Source organism: Lynx canadensis, chromosome X, assembly GCF_007474595.2.
Source record: "Lynx canadensis isolate LIC74 chromosome X, mLynCan4.pri.v2, whole genome shotgun sequence".
In the NCBI taxonomy this organism is placed as follows: Eukaryota; Metazoa; Chordata; class Mammalia; order Carnivora; family Felidae; genus Lynx; species Lynx canadensis.
Window position 1 is genome coordinate 85,655,595 of NC_044321.2, and position 17,996 is coordinate 85,673,590.

At 40.8% G+C, this 17,996-nt stretch overlaps 1 protein-coding gene across 2 annotated transcripts in view; it reads left to right on the top strand.

Annotated features, from left to right (window-relative positions):
- Positions 1-17,996, top strand: part of MID2 (midline 2) — a 93,626-nt gene that overhangs the window by 24,744 nt on the left and 50,886 nt on the right. For both annotated transcript variants that reach the window (XM_032592138.1, XM_032592139.1), the window contains exon 3: positions 2,941-3,036. In XM_032592138.1, the coding sequence (XP_032448029.1) occupies positions 2,941-3,036 (96 nt within the window). The remainder of the gene's footprint in view (positions 1-2,940; positions 3,037-17,996) is intronic.

The window sequence follows — 17,996 nt, forward strand, 5'->3', positions numbered from 1 at the left end:
ACTTTCTAATACTGTGTCTGCTCCGACTTCATCAATCTACATTACATTTACCTAATATGCCAATCTAGTCGATGGTGATACATGGGTTTTCCATTGATCTAGGAATCGGGACCACTGTGCTAGTGGAAGTCATAAACTGATCGAGCCCATTACCAATGCCCACTCTCTAACCTAAGCTGGACCCTTTCATCAGACCGTAGCTCTATCTTATTCACACTCAGCCAAATTTTTGAAGAGGAGTCCAGACTGGTAGCCTCCACATCGTCACTGCTGACGTACTCCCTAACTCTGCATTTTGGCATTTGCTTCCAACACTCTACTGAAACTCCTTTTTCAGAGGTCACCCGTGGCTTCTAATGACCATATCCAACTGCCTTTTACTAGTCCTCATATTTCTTGCACTCTCTGCATGTTTGACAGTGACAGATCCCTTCTTGAAACATGTTTCTCTCGATTATCCTCTCAGCTTGGCCCAGACTTGCATTACCAACTGCCTTGAATATTGCAGCATCCTCTTAACCAGCGTCCCTGGCCTTAGTTTCAGTCTGTCCCACATATTGCTGATACGTTGATCTCATAAACACGGCCCTGATTATGTCATTGTCTTACTCAAAAGCCTTTGGGAAGTCCCCACTGCTAAAAAATAAAAGGAGGTACAAATTCCTTACCTAGGCATTCAAGACCTTCAAAACAGGACCTCCACCTCCATTTCCGACCTTGTCCCCCACTACTCTCTTGTACCCTCTCTTCTAGCCCAAGTCAACTTCTCTTCCCTGAACATGTCCTTATACTTAATTCTCTTTTACTCATGTTATTCCTTGTGCCTGGAACACCCTGTCCCCCTCCATCTCTGTTTGTTAGAATCCCACTTATCCTTCAAGACCCACCTTAATGTCACCTCCTCTTTCTCTTTGAATTCACTGCACCTTCAACAGAGTAGGTACTCATTACTTTTTGTTGTATTAAATCTCTGAACTACTGCCATTTCTTTTTTTTTCTTGTGATATCTACTTATCTTAGAGATCATGCCCAAACCAACAATTGCTGCCCTTCTTTTTCCCTTCTCCATTCTCTTTGCCCTTGCTAAGGAGAGGGCCACGGATTGAGATGGTTGTGGAGTTAAAGAGGGCCAGGGGAGAAACCATGCCCAAGCCAAGAACAATGGAATAAATGGGGAAAAATCATTTCCATGGGAATAAAGCCAAAGAAACTAATAGAAATCTGGCAAGAGGGAAGCGAAGATTAAGCTGGTTCTCATAATCTGGTTTGAGAACAAGTGAGATCAGACTGCCCATCGTAGAAATACATATATCCATGGGAATACATTCTCTGGGATGGACTCCTGGGACAGTGCCAAGAATACTAAGGAGCCACAGCTACTTAGTAGACAAGAAAGGGGCCAAGTACATGAGTCCTCTCCCCCTTCCCCCACTTCCCTTTGCTTCTCCCTCCATTCCCTTGTATCGAAAACATGAACTTTGAACAATTACAAACCAAAGGAGCCATGGAGACCGTGATGAAGCAATGTACACAACCAAGGGAAGGAATGTTAGCAGAGGAAGGGCCAAGAAGTTGGGGTATTTGGAACAGACTTTGTGGGGGTGTTGGGATGGTGAGTGAGAGAGGAGTGGATTTTGGGACTAGTCCTAAAGGAGAAGCAGCCACCAAAGCTGAAGACTTGGGAATGGGAAGGAATATAAAAGCCCATTATCAACCAAGAGTAAAGAACGTTGTGTTTTTTTCACATAAGGAAGGGCCAAAGAAGAGGAGCTATGAGATACAATGCTTGATTTTTTTAATTAAAAAATATTTAAAATGTTTATTTTTGAGAGAGTGAGAGAGAGAGAGAGAACATGGGCAAGGGACGGGGCAGAGAGAGAGGGAGACACAGAATCCTAAGCAGGCTCCAGGCTTTGAACTGTCAGCACAGAGCCGGCGTGGGACTCAAACTCACAAACCGTGAGATCATGACCTGAGCCGAAGTCAGATGCTCAACTGACTGAGTCACCCAGGCACCCCTAAATTTTTTTAATGTTTATTTTTGAGAGAGAGAGAGAGAGAGAGAGAGAATGGGGGAGTGACAGAGAGAGAGGGAGACATAAAATCTGAAGCAGGCTCCAGGCTCTGAGCTGTAAGCACAGAGCCCAGTGCGAGGCTCGAACTGAGCCTAAGTTGGAAGCTTAACCGACTGAGCCACCAAGATGCCCCATACAATGCTCGATCTTGATGAATCTCACACTTAATTAAAGTACAGTCTTTTTTTCCCCTGAAGGAACCTACTGATAAATCTAAAATGGTTTCAATAAAAAGACAAAAAAATCACAAATACTTGGAAAAAGCTGTGGCTGAGGCAAGAGACCTGGGTTCTAGTCCCAGCTTTGTCACATACTAATTATAGAACTATGAAGGACACTTTACCCCCATTCTGAAGCTCAGTTCTCATCTGTAACATGCTGACATATCCTACCTCATGGATTGTTATGGTTATTAAATGGTATATATGAAGTCGCCTAGCATAATGTCTGGCAAGTACTGATTGTTCAATAAATTATAGTTCCCTTTGTCTACTCATCTGTAAAAGAGAATAATACCTATTCTTATGCCACACTGTTACTATGAAGGCAAAATACTATGAGTACTTTAAAAAGTTAAAAATATAGAAAACATAAAGTTGCCTTAATATCATGAAATTCTACATCCACGAAGTCATGAATGTCATCTTTTTTCCAATAATGAGAGCCTGGAGCAAAAAAGGTACAGTGTAGTTAATTAGCACCTAGAACAATGCTTGGCCCATAGCAAGTGCTCAGTGAATCTTTGAATGTTTGTCAATTGACCAAATGACTTCCACATAACGTTGGTTCTCCAGCTCATTGAACATTTCTTATTTTTTCCCCTCTTCCCTGTTTCCCTCTGGCTTCATACTCTCTGCGATGACAGCAAACTCTGGAGATGAACCTCACCAACCTGGTTAAGCGCAACAGTGAACTAGAAAATCAAATGGCCAAACTAATACAGATCTGCCAGCAAGTTGAGGTATGTAACAGAAACATTTGCATTTCCTTCAGAGGACCTGGATCAGGTGGTCAGTTGGGGGGCAGTTGAGTTCTGTCAGAGTGTAGCTCAGCCATTTGGAGTGAAAGACTGAATGGCAGTTCTGGGGATGTCTCATTCCTTTAGGATGCTTGTTCCAAGAAAAGGGGCAGATAGATATTATTTACACAAAAATAGATATGTGGTGGCGATGGATTGGGGAGACAGAACTTCTTTCCAAGCGGCAGGCAATAGGAGAATCCAACATGAGGTGTGTTTCTTCTTTCATCAATTATGGACATCTTAGCCCCCTAAAGAGATCTCTGAGGTGTCACAGGGGATCTGGGAATCCTGGGTCCTTGGTGTAGGGTGAGGTTTGTTCTGTGCAATATTGTGTCCGCGACAGTATTATCAAGACTGCTCCTCCTCTTCCTAGCCTCTCCTCCCTTTGTCCCCACACACCTCATTTGGTCCTCACTCATCACCTTGCCACTTACTCTTGTCATCAACAAATAAGATCTATGTTCAAGTTGTCTATGAATTATAAAGTGTCATGCAAGTATAAGGTTTTCAAAACTTGTTACCTATGTGATATCTACATCAATAGAGCAGAGCTTCCAAGAGGAGTCTTTTCATAAGTGGATGTAATAAAAGAAAGATGTTATTTCTCCCTCTTTCTCAAGAGCATGGAACTTCAGCTGTAGCATTTGGTTTTGTGTTGATTTTGTTAAAGAGGCAATGGTAGGGCTTAAAGTCTAAACAGGGTTGGGTAAAATGTTATAGGACCCCTTCTGGGCAGTGACAAGATAAAAATATTTCTAATTCTATTTACAACCTGATAGTCTAGTTCTAATCTTACTCATGTGACAGATAAATGTAATGGTTCAAGTTAAATCCCACCTAGGGATTTGTATTTAAGAGAGTATGAGACTCTTGTTGCGAGAAGAATCTTATATGAGTAACCACTCTTGATTGTTTGGATTTCTTAAAGTATTGCATTTCTTAAAAAAACTTTTTTAAATACTGGGGCGCCTGGGTGGCTCAGCCGGTTGAGCCTCTGACTCTTGACTTTGGCTCAGGTCATGATCTCACAGATTGTGGGTTCCAGCCCTGTGTCAGGCTCTGCACTGACAGCGTGGAGCCTGCTTGGGTTTCTGTCTCCCTCTCTCTTTTCCTCTTTCCTGCTTACTCTCTACCTCTTTCTCAAAAAATAAATAAAAATACAAAAAAAATTAAAAACAATTTTTTAACGTTTATTTTTGAGAGACAGAGCATGAGCAGGGGAGGGGCAGAGAGAGAGGGAGACACAGAATCTGAAGCAGATTGCAGGCTCTGAGCTGTCAGCACAGAGCCCGATGTGGGACTCAAACTCACAAACTGTGAGATCATGACCCAAGCTGAAGTTGGACACTTAACCAACTGAGCCACCCAGGCACCCCTAAAGGACTGCATTTCTTAAAGTGGGGTGTACTTGGATGATGAGCATATCATGGCAATTTAATCCCTGCTGGGCACTCCCATTTGTGGAAGAGAGTGGCGCTATGTGGAGGGTACATAGGATACCAGGTGCGAGATTGTGGAATATCGTGGGAAATTTAGGGAGAAGCCCAAGGAATGGAAAGAAAGAATCGAACATAAGTTGCAAAGCTGGCTTCTAGACTTGACTCTGCCATTAACTGATAGTATGAATTTGAGTAAATCATTTAGCTTCTCAGCTTCAGTGTCCTTACCTGCAAAATAAGAGCTTGAACTGACTACATGACCTTTGATGTGTCTTCCAGACTTCACAGGTCATGATTCTGTGAATGGTTACTTTCTTTATACTCTTCTTTTGCTCTTTGATTTCATCCTTTACAAGTGGGGAGAAACAAAACAGAAGGCATTTCAGAGTGCTTTTCAGCTAGTCAGAATCCCTCTGTGTTCCACTCAATCAAAGCTCCTGATTATGCTGCTAGATTACAGTATGAGAAACCCACACTGGTGGAGAGACAAGGAATCATTGTAAGCAGGAGACAAGATAAGGAATCCCTTGGCTTAGAATTTTCAATGATTGAGGGCAGGGTAATGGCTAATAGTGAATAAAATGTGGTTAGAAATTATAATTATCACCTTCCTCATTCTCATCAAAAAGACTATTAAGTACAGTGTCTGAGTTGTAGTCAAATTAGCCAGGTAAGCAGTTTATTCTCATTGCTTATTCATCCTAAGACCTCTCTAACATCTTATCATCCCGCCCCTGGGAAGTGTATCACTCTGACCAGCCTCACCCAAACATAGCCCTGTTGTGGCCTTTCCCAGCCCACTGCACCCATCAAACCTCTGTATGCAGGGCCCCAATCTTTTCAAGTAGCAAGGAGCTAGTCTCATAAAACAATGCATCATTGTGTTAATAGAGAACTACTCATTCTGGCCCCTCTAGGTAAAAGTGATGTTTTAACAGTGCCTTGTTTGAGCCTTCAGGAGATGACACGAGAGCTGCCAAATGGGAGGGAAGAGCAGCCCCATGATGAAACTGCAGAGGAGGTGATTAAGAAGCTCCCTTAGGGATGCTTGTTAAATCCATTGTATAGGCCTCTGTCTGTTCTGGCACACGAAAGGTCACCTTTTACTAATATGTATTTACGCACAGCATTGTGCTGGGTGCAAAGAAAAGAGCACAGGCACAGTGTCTGCCCTCAGAAGGCTTACACGCTGCACACATCCACCCTGATACAGATATACATGTGCAGGAAATATAGATAATGGAATAAAATGTCAACTGACAGTTGGCAAAGAACCATGACATACTGCATTATATGTCGAGGGTGAGAGTGTATGTCGGGACTTGACTCCATTGGCTCTCCAGTTTTAGGATTCTGTCTTTGACAGGAACCGTTCAGGATGGTTTATGGAAGAGCGCGGCTGGGCTCTGACATCATCCCTTCTGAAAGGTTAGGAATGTGCCCTAAACTGGCTCCTAATAATAGGGTGAATCCAGGGTACTCATTATACTCATTCAGCACAGAACCTGTGTGTCCAGGAGGCTTTGGAACAAGGCCTGGGATTAGAAATGCAGTTAAAGAAGGGACTTGAGACTCCATAAATGCTTGTAAATAGTTTCCAAAATGAAATAAATAGTAGGATACCGTCTGCCATGAGAACTGGACACTAAAGGATGATTTGAGTTTTTTGCATCTTATCTAATCCAGATTTATCTATAGGGAATGACTATATTCACAGAGCAAAGCAGACCTTTCACTTAGGGTGGGGATGGACAATACAAGCTAAGGCACTTCTGAGAAAACTGGAAGAGGCTATTTTCCTGCCAAACCTGTTCCTCTTCCTTATTGTCTGCAAATATTTTTGTCACAGACTGACTTTTCATAAAGGGGCCATAAATACTGCCTCTCTCTCTCAGTTCTCTCTCCTTGTTCTCTATTCTCCTCAAAAGTAAACAAAGCTGCACTCTTCCTATTATTACAGAAACAGAGATTAGGATCACCGCAGATTTTTTCGCTGAATTCTTCAGCAATTCAGCTTGTTCCCGTCACAGCCCAGCCTTCAGAATTCAGGGGATAGGCAGTTGGAAAATATTTTTTATTTTGGTTGGGACTGGAGAGCCCCGGAAGGAGGTAGAAGCAGAAAGAAGACTCCTTTAATCTGGTTAAGGGAGGGCATTCTTCGACTTTGCTCCTCTGGCCACTTGATCTCTATATATAGTTCTTTGTCCTGTCTCATCAGGCATCCTTTGTTGACATTGCCAAAGGAAATCTCTGTTTAATGCATAGCCAAGGGAAAATGTATACCAACAGATGAATATTTCCTCTTGGCTTCCAAGACTGCACCGTTTTGTGAATAACAAGCATTCCTGAAAACATCGAGGGGAAGAAAAATAGTTAAATACTTAGTAATCAATCAGTCAACAACAAAGTGTTTCTGCAGCAGATACTGCGTACTCAGTGTGGTGGGCAATTTGGGAACTATAAAAGAAACATATGCTGTTGATGGCCTCCAGGAACTTTGGAGTCCAGCTAGGGAAAACACTGTGTCTCTCAAGCAAGCGACATGTGTATGGGGAGTACAAATGAATGCAATGTAGGCTTTCCACTTTTACTTATTTAGTCTTGTCGGTAACTTCTGGGCACTGAGCATATGAAAGCACTTTCCTGGAGATTTTGTGTGCGCCCTGTTTTCCTCCCCTCTGGAACTGCTGCAGCACAACGGGTTAGTCTATCCCAGGAGCTCCATGGGAAGATTGATTTCTTTCTGGCCCTTCACAAGCCTTTTCAAGGAGCTGGGGGGCTTTCCTTAGTTGAGGGGAATTTCAGCTTTCTGTCTTGCCCCCAGCTCTTAGCTTCAGTACCTTTCAGAAGACTTACTGTGGGTGGCTTGGGTGGCTTGGTTACTTGAGTGGCTTACTGTTTGTACTGTGTACTGCAAGGGCATTTGGTTTGGGAAGGGCAAGAATAAATGCCTGACTGCTTTTCCAAGCATAAAAACAGGTGGCTTTTTTCCCCAGGAATTGATTTTTAAGAACCCCACTTCTATGGATTTCAGTAGATGGTCCTTTAGTGTTTTAGAGTGGTCAAGCTAGACGAGAGAATCAAATCTAAATCATTAAAGCACAAATCTGTTGTTGGAAGACTCTTCTCCAAGCCCCAAGGCCATGACAAAATTAAGCAGTGAATAGAGTGAACTAAGTGTAATCAGGGGAAATTTCATAGAGAAAATGCATTTTAGCCGAAGATTTAAGGAGGGAAAATAAAGTACTCCCTCTGCTGAGACAGTGTTTCATATGGGCAAAATGGTCTGCTATGCTCTGAGTGTATGCTAGGTGGATAGAGATAAATAGGAAATGGTCCTTGCCCTCAACTCAGGGAACTGACCTGGCAGGTAAATTGTCAAATATAGTGTCAAGTGATAATTATTGTGATGAAAGCAAAGTGCAAGATGACAAGCTAGCCTAGAGAAAGAAACACCTAAGTCTGCCCGAGGGACTTAGGAAAGAAAATAGGGTGAAATAAAAATGGAGTTCTCTTGAAATAGGAGGAGAATTTTCCCAACAAAAATGAGGTGAGGTAGTGAAGGGGACCACGGTCAAGAACACAGAAGGGTAAAGAGCACAGAGATATGCAGGGCACCATTACAAGTTTGCTTCAGCCAGAATGTGCAATGTGAGGACCATCGCAAGAGATGAGTGTGGAGAAGTAGCTAGGGCCTAGATAATGAAGGACCTTGTAGGCCATGCATAGGTATTTGGACTTTATCCTGAAGACTCTGGGGAGCCATGGAAGGATTTAAAGCAGATGAATAACTGGATAAGGCCTGCACTTCAGGATTGCTCTGGCTGTAGTATGGTGGATAGAGCAAGGGTCAAGGGTCAAAAGTGAAGGCAAAGAGACCAACCAGTTAGGTGGCTTTTACTGATACAGGGAGAGACAAAGACCCAACCTAAGGCAGTGGTAGTAGGGTTAGGGAGGAGGGGATACATTCAAAACATTTGTGGGAGGTAGAATCAATATTACTTGGTGATCAGTTAGATGCAATGGGTGAAGGGGTGAGAAAATAGTAGGATGATCCCCACGTTTCTGGCTTGGGTCACTGAATGGGTGTGTCGCCTTTTAACTCTTGCCTCAGCCACAGCTTTTTCCAAGTATTTGTGATTTTTTTGTCTTTTTATTGAAACCATTTTAGATTTATCAGTAGGTTCCTTCAGGGGAAAAAAAGACTGTACTTTAATTAAGTGTGAGATTCATCAAGATCGAGCATTGTATGGGGCATCTTGGTGGCTCAGTCGGTTAAGCTTCCAACTTAGGCTCAGTTCGAGCCTCGCACTGGGCTCTGTGCTTACAGCTCAGAGCCTGGAGCCTGCTTCAGATTTTATGGAGTACAGATGGAGTTAATTTTCTTTTTCCTTAAAAAAATTTTTTAACATTTATTTATTTTTGAGAGACACAGAGAGACAGAGCATGAGTAGGGGAGGGGCAGAGAAGAGAGGAAGACATAGAATCCAAAGCAGGTTCCAGGCTCTGAGCTGTCAGCACGGAACCCAACGTGGGGCTCGAACTCACAGACCTTGAGATCATGACCTGAGCTGAAGTTGGACGCTTAACCTGAGCCACCCAGGTGCCCCTCTTTTTATTTTTTAAAGGTTTTATTTTAAAATAATCTCCATACCCAACGTGGGGCTCAAACTCACAACCCCAAAATCAAGAGTCTCACACTCTACCAACTGAGCCAGCCAGGCACCCCGAGATGGAGTTCTTTTTAGACATGAGAGGTTTATTGCGCTGTGGGTCAGACAGGCAGGTAAGTAAGTGGGCAGCTGGCTTGCTGGATCTGGAGGTCAGGAGAGAGGTCTGGGAAAGTGATAAAGACCTAGGACTCGTGAGCACCGAAGTGGCACATAAAGCCATGCAGAATGTGTAGAACGAGAAGACCCAGGACAGATCAGCCCGATTGTCACTCAGAATACAACAACAGACTCATCAATCAATGGCTTTATGTACCGTGTTTTGCAAGTTGCATATTATTGTTGTCTGTGGTCTGGGTGAGGACAGATGTCCATCTATGTTGTGCAAGTGTGTGTCCATGTGGGAATGGCATTGTGTGTATCTAGAATGGTATTTGCACATGCCTTTCTTTGTGGTGATAAGCTTTCCATAGAGCACACACGTGCTCTTATGTGCCTTTGCACATGCTATGTATTGGTCTGTTTCATAGGTGGCTGCCTGGGTGTTCATCTCGTGTGTGTGTGTGTGTGTGTGTGTGTGTGTGTGTGTATAGGAGATATTATAAAGAGGGTATATGTGGAAAGAAGAATGTATGTCTAGAGAGAGAACTGGTGTTTAAAGTGGGTCGTGAGGACATTTTTGACCTCTATATTTGCCCTCAGAGGGTTCTTTTCGAGCCTGTGGTATTTTCTCCATACAGGAGAAACCAGGATGCAACTGGAGGAGATTGCCCTGTTTCCAATCAGAAGTGTTGTCTCTTGTGTTTAGAGCAGGTTTCCCCTGTCTTCTCCTCTACTTCCCAGGCCTGTTCCAGCTTCTCCTTAGCAACATCAAAGGCACAAGCCAATCACTGGCTTTGGAATAATTTCTAAACTAATCAAACATTAGCTACAAAAAAATTGCATTTTATCAATGGGAGTCCATGTCGTATAAGAGCACAAAATTGCACCTTTAGCTCCTCCACTCCCCCACTGCATCTGAGTAATTGTGCTCCTGCACAAATCAGCAGATGCCTGAGTGCACGAAGATGTCTTCTTAGAAACATGTCAGATGGAGGGGCAATCACAGGGCATGAGGAGGATTGGAGAAGGTGAGAGGACAAGGCAGGAAAGGAGTCCAATGGTAGATGGTGAGAGAGTATGTGAAAAAGAAAGGGAAAACAATCCCAATGTGCCAGTTTACTCTCAAGTGCACACACAACAGAGTTCTTGCCAAATTTGTGAGGGTGTTCTAGCATCTGAAGAGCTCTGAATTTTCTGGCCTCCTGGGGCTATTCTGGGGTTCTGATTGCCACCCAGTCATCAGCCCAGAAACCTGAACTATTTTAGGATTCCATTGGCTTTCGAATGAAATGGAATTTATGTTTTATTGGTAGTGCAGAAAGAACATTTACATTGAAGGAGTAAAACACAAAAATCTGATCTCACACATGAGTAGGCAAATTGTATATTGTCTGCATGCCAGGGAGTAGAATTAAACATCTTCATGCTTTCACACTCCATTTCTGTCAAAAACAGGTTATTGGCAGCAAACCATCTGAAGAAAACCACTGACCTACAGTGAGCACTGCCGAGTCCCATGCTTAATGCTAACCTACTGTATAGCTGCAAATGCAGTGACACACCATTAGTCCAGTAGGCAAAAGCAAATGGTATTCCCAGGGTTTTGCTGTTCATTATTTATGTTTTTTTAATGTTTATTTATATTTGAGAGAGAGACAGAGCATGAGTGGGGGAGGGGCAGAGAGATGGAGACAGAATCTGAAGCAGGCTCCAGGCTCCAAGCTGTCAGCATAAAGCCCAACTCAGGGCTCGAACCCACAGGCAGTGAAATCATGACCTGAGCCGAATTTGGATGCTTAACCCACTGAGCCACACAGGCGCCCCCTTTTTAAAATTTTTTTAATGTTTATTAATTTTTGGGAGAGCATGAGCAGGGGAGGGGCAGAGAGAGAAGGAGACACAGAATCCAAAGCAGGCTCCAGGCTCCAAACTGTCAGCACAGAGCCCGACATGGGGCTCAAACTCACGAGTCATGAGATCATGACCTGAGCCGAAGTCAGATGCTTAACTGACTGAACTACCTAGCGCCCCATCCCCTTTTATTTATGGTCATTTGAGCAATAGAGAGTCAGTAAAACCTATGTCCCTTTTTCCTTTGTGAACCTTTATCAGAAAGTATTTATTAAACTCCACTGTGTGCTTAGCATTGTTTCAAGTGCTCCAGGAACTAGAGGAGGTATGTATGTCACTATCTTTGTCTTCAAGGACATTGTAGTCTAGGTGGAAAGCATAACTAACAGTATGAAGCAGCAGTAAGCAATACAAAAGAAAATGGTTGAGTGCTAAATTGTGTGAGACCAACTTGAAGTGCTGTAAGAGTTCAGAGGATCAGGAGGTTGAAGAAAGCTAACGTTGTCATCACTGTCCTCAATAGCTGACATTTACTGACACTTCATATGTGCTAGCCATTGTGCTATGCACTTCACATGCATTATCTCATTTAATCCTCTCAGCTACCTCTGAGATAGGTACTGTTGTTATCCATGTTTTTTTTCAGATGAGGAAATTCAGATAACTAAGTGACTTATCCAAGGGATGTGATGAGACCCGAGATTTAGAGAGGCAAGGAGGGACCTGATCCCTAAAGACCTTAAGAGTCATGTTAAGAAGTTTGGAATTCATCCCCAGGTCAGAGGGTAGCCAATTAAAAGTCAGTATGAAGCCATTTTTAAGTACGGGAACAGTGTGTTTTTAAAGAGATTTTGCTGTCTGGCTGCTGAATTAAGAACACACTCAGAAGATTTAAGACCAAAGAGACAGGGACCAGTTAGGGGACTATTGTAGCACAGCGGCTGGTATACAGTAGGCACTCAATGCACATTTGTTGGGTGGATGGATAGTTAGATGGGTGGATGGGTGGATTAATTTTAAGGAACAAATTCTGGTGGACAGAACTAGTGAAGTAACAATAAAGGATAGAAAGGGATAGATTTGAGTTATAGTTAGGAAGTAAAATGTATGGGATTTGATGATTAATTGGAAATAGGGGATGAGAAAGAGAAGTTAGAATGATGCCCAGGATTTCTGAGGGGCCAGTGGTGCCATTCATTCATTCAGGGAACACCAGAGAAGAATCAGGTCTAAAGGAAAAGGATATGGGAAGGAGATGTGTTCGGTTTTGGAAACACTGAGTTCATGGTGCCTGTGGTTATGCAAATGAAGATGTCACTGAGCAGTTAGATATGTGGGTCTAAATTTCAGGATAGGGGTTTGGGATGGAGGTAAGGATAAGCAAGGCAAATGAAGATCTTTTTGGGGTGATGGAATTATTCTAAAGTTGGATTGTGGTAATGATTACACAGTTTCATAATTTACCAATAATCATTGAATCATCCCCTTAAAACAGATGCACTTTATGGTATGTTAATTATATCTCAACAAGCATTTTAAAAATTAAAAAAAAAAAAGATAAGCAAGGCACTGCCATATAGGTGGTATTGGGACCTTAGAAATGGATGAGATCACCTAAGAGAGTTCACGTGTTAGAACTCCCTGAATATACTGGCATTTAAGGCAGAAATGTTGGAGTGATCAGAAGGATAACCAGAAGAATTTGTGTCATGGAACCCGAGGGAAGAGAGTGTAGTATTTACAGAAGATTTAAATGGATGATCTCTTTCATTTTAATGATAGGAGAGACATAAATATCTTTACTTGCCAACAGGAAGGAGCCATTTGACAGGGAGAAGTTGAATGAAGGAAAGAGAGGGGAAGATGAATCAAGCGAGGACCCCAAGAGAATGGGACACAGTGCACAGGTAGAGGGATGAACTTTCTAGAGGAAGAGAGATATCATTCATTTCCTTGTAACAGACAGGAGGGAAAGATGGTTGGTTGAGGATGCAGGTATGTTTGTTTACTGGTTTGTTGTGAGAATTTGAGGGAATTCTGTAGGGTGAATTCTATTTTCTTTGTGAAGAAGGAAGTAAAATCATTTGCCATGTTTTTACTATGAGTGAGAAAGGAGGTGATGAGGTTGGAACTTGGAGGACTGTAAGATTTGAATTCACTGCGTAGATGTGGAGAGAGTTAAGAGAACTATAGGATCGGTAGGAAACATTGGGAACCCACTTGAAGCTGGACACTATGAATTTAAAGGGGAGTCAATCTATGCTTATGTGATCAGCATATAGGTCACACCTAAAACCATGAGAATGAAAACACACAGGGAGAGTATGTTGGCTAGGTAAGAGGAGGGATGGAGATTATCTATCTATCTATCTATCTATCTATCATCTATCTATCTAATGTATTGTTATATTAGTGATCTAAACATTTTATCTGTCACATGTGTTGTATTTTTTTTTGTTTCAGTTTGCCATTTATCTTTATTTTCTTATGGCTTTTGGTTTTTTCTGGATTGTGGAGGAAGGTCTCCACTCCTTAAACTTTCTTTTCATATTTTTAGTGACTTTCTTCTTTTGTATCTTAAGTCTTTAATAGACCTGCAATTTATTTTAGGTTATGAGGCTTTACAGCTTATTTTAGGATATGAAGTTTTGTTTTCTTCCAGATGAATAGCTACAATGCCAAGACCATTTATTCTCACAAGAGTCCTTTTCTCATTGAATGGATCTGTCACCATTGGCATATATTGGGTTTCCATATGCACTTGGACCTATTCCAGACTACTCTGTTCCACTGATTTAATTTTCTGTTCATATGCCAATACCTGACTATTTTTGTTCTAGTGGATTTATAGTAACTTTTAATATCTGGAAATATCTATTATTTCTTTGTCATAATTTTCTTGCTATTCTTGGATATTTTATTGTCACTCTCTACATGAACCTTAAAATAATTTTATCCCATTACAAAATATACTCAATTTGGATTGTGATTATCATTGCATTAGAGTTATATATTAATTTTAGGGAGAAATGATGATAAATTTTCCTAGAGTTATAGTATTATCTCTGCATTTTTTAAGTTTTATTTTTGGGACCTCCTCTTTAATATTTCATTGTTTTCTTCAAATAGGTATAGTACCTCTCTTGCTAAATTGGTCCTTAGGTATTTTATGGTCTTGTCCCTGTTGTGAATGGGTTGCTTTTCTATTTCGATTTAAAACAGCATATGTAGAAAAGCTCTTGGTTTTATATATTTTCTTGTATATAATAGTCTTACCAAATTAAGTCTCTTAACTAAAAAAAAAGCTAGAGTCTCTTAGGTTTATCTGAAGTACCTCTGTTTCTTTTAAACCAATATTTATACCATTTATTTAATTGTCTCATTTTCTTTTGCCTCAGCTAAAACATTAAAAATACTGCTGAATGGGGCGCCTGGGTGGCTCAGTCAGTTAAGTGTCTGACTTTGGCTCAGGTCATGATCTCATGGTTTGTGGGTTCGAGCCCCACATTGGGCTCTGGGCTAACAGCTCAGAGCCTGGAACCTGTTTCAGATTCTGTGTTTCTCTCTCTCTCTCTTTGCCCCTCACCAGCTTATGCTCTCTCTCTCAAAAATAAACATTAAAAAAATTTAAAAACACTGCTGAATAATGGTGGTAATACCAGACATCCTTGCCTTGTTCATGATCTGGGAAACACTTCACCACTTTGTGTGATGTTTGTTATTTGTTTTTTAGTGTATTTAAAAATTATCATTTACTTAGAATTTATATCTGGATTGACTGCTCAGTTTTTTTAAAAAACCTTTTAGAGGGGCACCTGGGTGGCTCAACAGATTAAGCGTCTGACTTCGGCTCAGGTCATGATCTCACAGTTTGTGGATTCGGGCCCCACATTGGGCTTGGTGCTGATGGCTCTGAGCCTGGAGCCTGCTTCAGATCCTGTGTCCCCCTCTCTCTCTGCCCCTTCCCCTCTCTCTCTCTCTCTCTCAAAAATAAATAAACATTAAAAAATAAATAAAATAAAAAATAAAAACCTTTTGGAATGTATTAATATAACCCTATATGTTGATATATTTTCTAATGTTGAATCATTCTTTTATTTCTGGAATAAACCCTGTTTGCTTATAGTATTTTATTCTTTCATTGCCCTTTTGGATTTCATTTTCTATTTTATTGAGAATTTTCCTGTATATATTCAGAAGTGAAATCAATGTGTAGTCTTACTATTTCCAGTATCTTTTTTAGGTTTCTTGTATTGTGGTTATACTAGATTGACCAAATGGATTTGGGAACTTTTTATCTTCCTCTGTGGTCTTCAGTAGCTTAAACAGCATGGGAACAATCTGTTCTCTGAAACATTTATGGAACTTAGCCTCAAAACCATTGGAACATGGGGTCTTTAAAAAAACTACACATCTTTTTTTTTTTTTTTTTACAAAGCAAAACAAAACAACACAATACTAACAATGGAAAGGGGATATACTCATAGACAATGGTGTGCTGGTAAACATTTAATAATTGGCCCTCAAAAAAAAGCCATTTTTAAAAATGAAATCCTCTGTTATGATTTATCTCTCTCTTTTAGTTAGTTTATTTATTTATTTAGAGGGAGGTGGCAGAAAGAGAGAGAGAATCTTAAGCAGGCTCCATGCTCAGCTTGGAACCTGATGTGGGGAGCAGTCACAGGAGCCTAGGATCATGGCCCTAGCCAAAAATCAAGGGTCAATGTTCAACTGAGTCACCCAGGCATCCCCCTTTTAGTTTATTTTATTGTCCTTTTCAAGTTTCTCTTAAGTTGAAAAGTTAATTCATTTATTTTCAATGTTTATACATTTTCCCGAGTAGATCTTTAACTGTATCCTATAGTTTTTAAATAGTGTTTTTCCATTTTTTTCTATAAAATGAAGAATTTTAGTTTTGATTTCCTCTTTGATTCTAAAATTAGGGGTGTGTGTCTTAATTTCAGTGATTGAGGATTTAGGGGTTTATATTTTTGTTATTCTTATTTTACAGGTTTATGATAAGAGAAGGTAGACTATAAAATCTCTACTTTTTCAAATGTATCTGTATTATATTGTTCTTTGTGGCTAAGTACATGATCAATAGTCAATGTTCCATGAATAGAAGAGAATAAGGTGTGTTTTCTATAGAGTACAAAGTTCTATACATAGCTATTACATTGTTTTACTGATAGATTAAAGTAAATCCTCTATATCCTTGCTTATTTTTTTAGAGTGAAACCTTACTTCAGCTGTCAGTTTCACATATATCTTTTTATCTTATCAATTTATCTATTTTTAAATGTTTATTTCTTTAGAGAGAGAGCGTGTGCTTGTGGGTGTGCGAGTGGGGGAGGGACAAAGACAGAGGGAGAGAGAGAATCTTAAGCAGGCTCTGAGCTGTCAGCACAGAGCCCAACTCTGGGCTTGATTCCACAAACCATGAGATCATGACCTGAGCTGAAATCAAGAGATGGAGGCTTAATGGACTGAGCCACCCAGGCGCCCCTCTCCATCTATTTTTAAGAGTATTTGTTTCCTAGAAGTACAACTGATAGTTTAAAGCAAAGGCACATTTTTAAAGTTATTAATACATATTGTCATCAATCTCTGTTCACCAAGGCAATTTATACTCCCACCAGAAATATACAAGAAAGCAGATGGGGCTTTCCTAAGTTTTCCTCTACCATGCTGTTTTGGAATGCTATTGAGTTCAGTCACTTACATTTGCCTTTTTTTGGTCTTTAAAAGAAAAATTCTTGGATTCCAGGCAGTAGTCAAAAACAGGAGCTCCCACTGGTTTGGGGTTAGGGTCATCAAAACGGACAGATGTCATCTAGTAGGACTAGTATTCCCACTGCAGATAAAACCATTGAGTCTTTAGGGTTTGGGTTGCCTCAGTACAGAGAGAGGTCAGAGAGATCAAGTGATTTTGATTAAGCAATTAAATATCCCCAGGTTGGCTCTTAAATAGCTCTCTCTACAATTCCTGCTGCCCCCACGCCTGAATCCCCAAGACTCTCACTGTCTTTGTTCTGTCCAATAATTGACTTTTTCTTCTCTCTAATATGTCTGTCAGTTTCTTGAAATTCATGAATGAAGGAAAACTGCTATACAGAGATCTGAATTTTCATAAAGAACATCCATTTCTGAAGATATAATTTTAAGGGTCAGTAATTAGAGTGGAGGCAGTGCATAGTACTGATGACATCTTCTTTTTTTCCCCTACCATATAACAGTAGTATTTAAGAGTTCATTAGAAATACACATGGCCTTTGAAAACCCAGTATTAAATTCCTCTTCACAAAGTAATCTGAGTCAAAAAAGTCAACTATAAAAGTACATTTTTAAATAGAATTCAGAAAATGAATATGAAGCAATCATTAGATGAATGTTATTAAGGAATTATTTGTTCATTGTGATTATGCAACAAAATATCCTTTTATTTCTGAGATGTGATCCGAAATATTTAGGGTGAAATGGTGCAGTCTTTTGGATTTGTTTTAAAACATTCCAGGGGCACCTGGGTGGCTCAGTTGGTTAAGCAGCCAACTTCGGCTCACATCATGATCTCTCAGTTCATGAGTTCGAGCCCCGCATCTGGCTCCGTGCTGACAGCTCGGAGCCTGGAGCCTGCTTTGGATTCTGTGTTTCCGACTCTCTCTGCCCCTCCCCTGCTCACGCATTCTCTCTCTCTCTGTCAAAAATATAAAAAAATTTAAAAAACCATTCCAGCAAAAGGGAGGGAAATAGATCAAACAAGTATAGCAAACTGTTGATAGCTATTAAAGCGGGGGAGGGGGGGGAGTACAAGGCATTTCATCATATTGTCAAGTTTTAA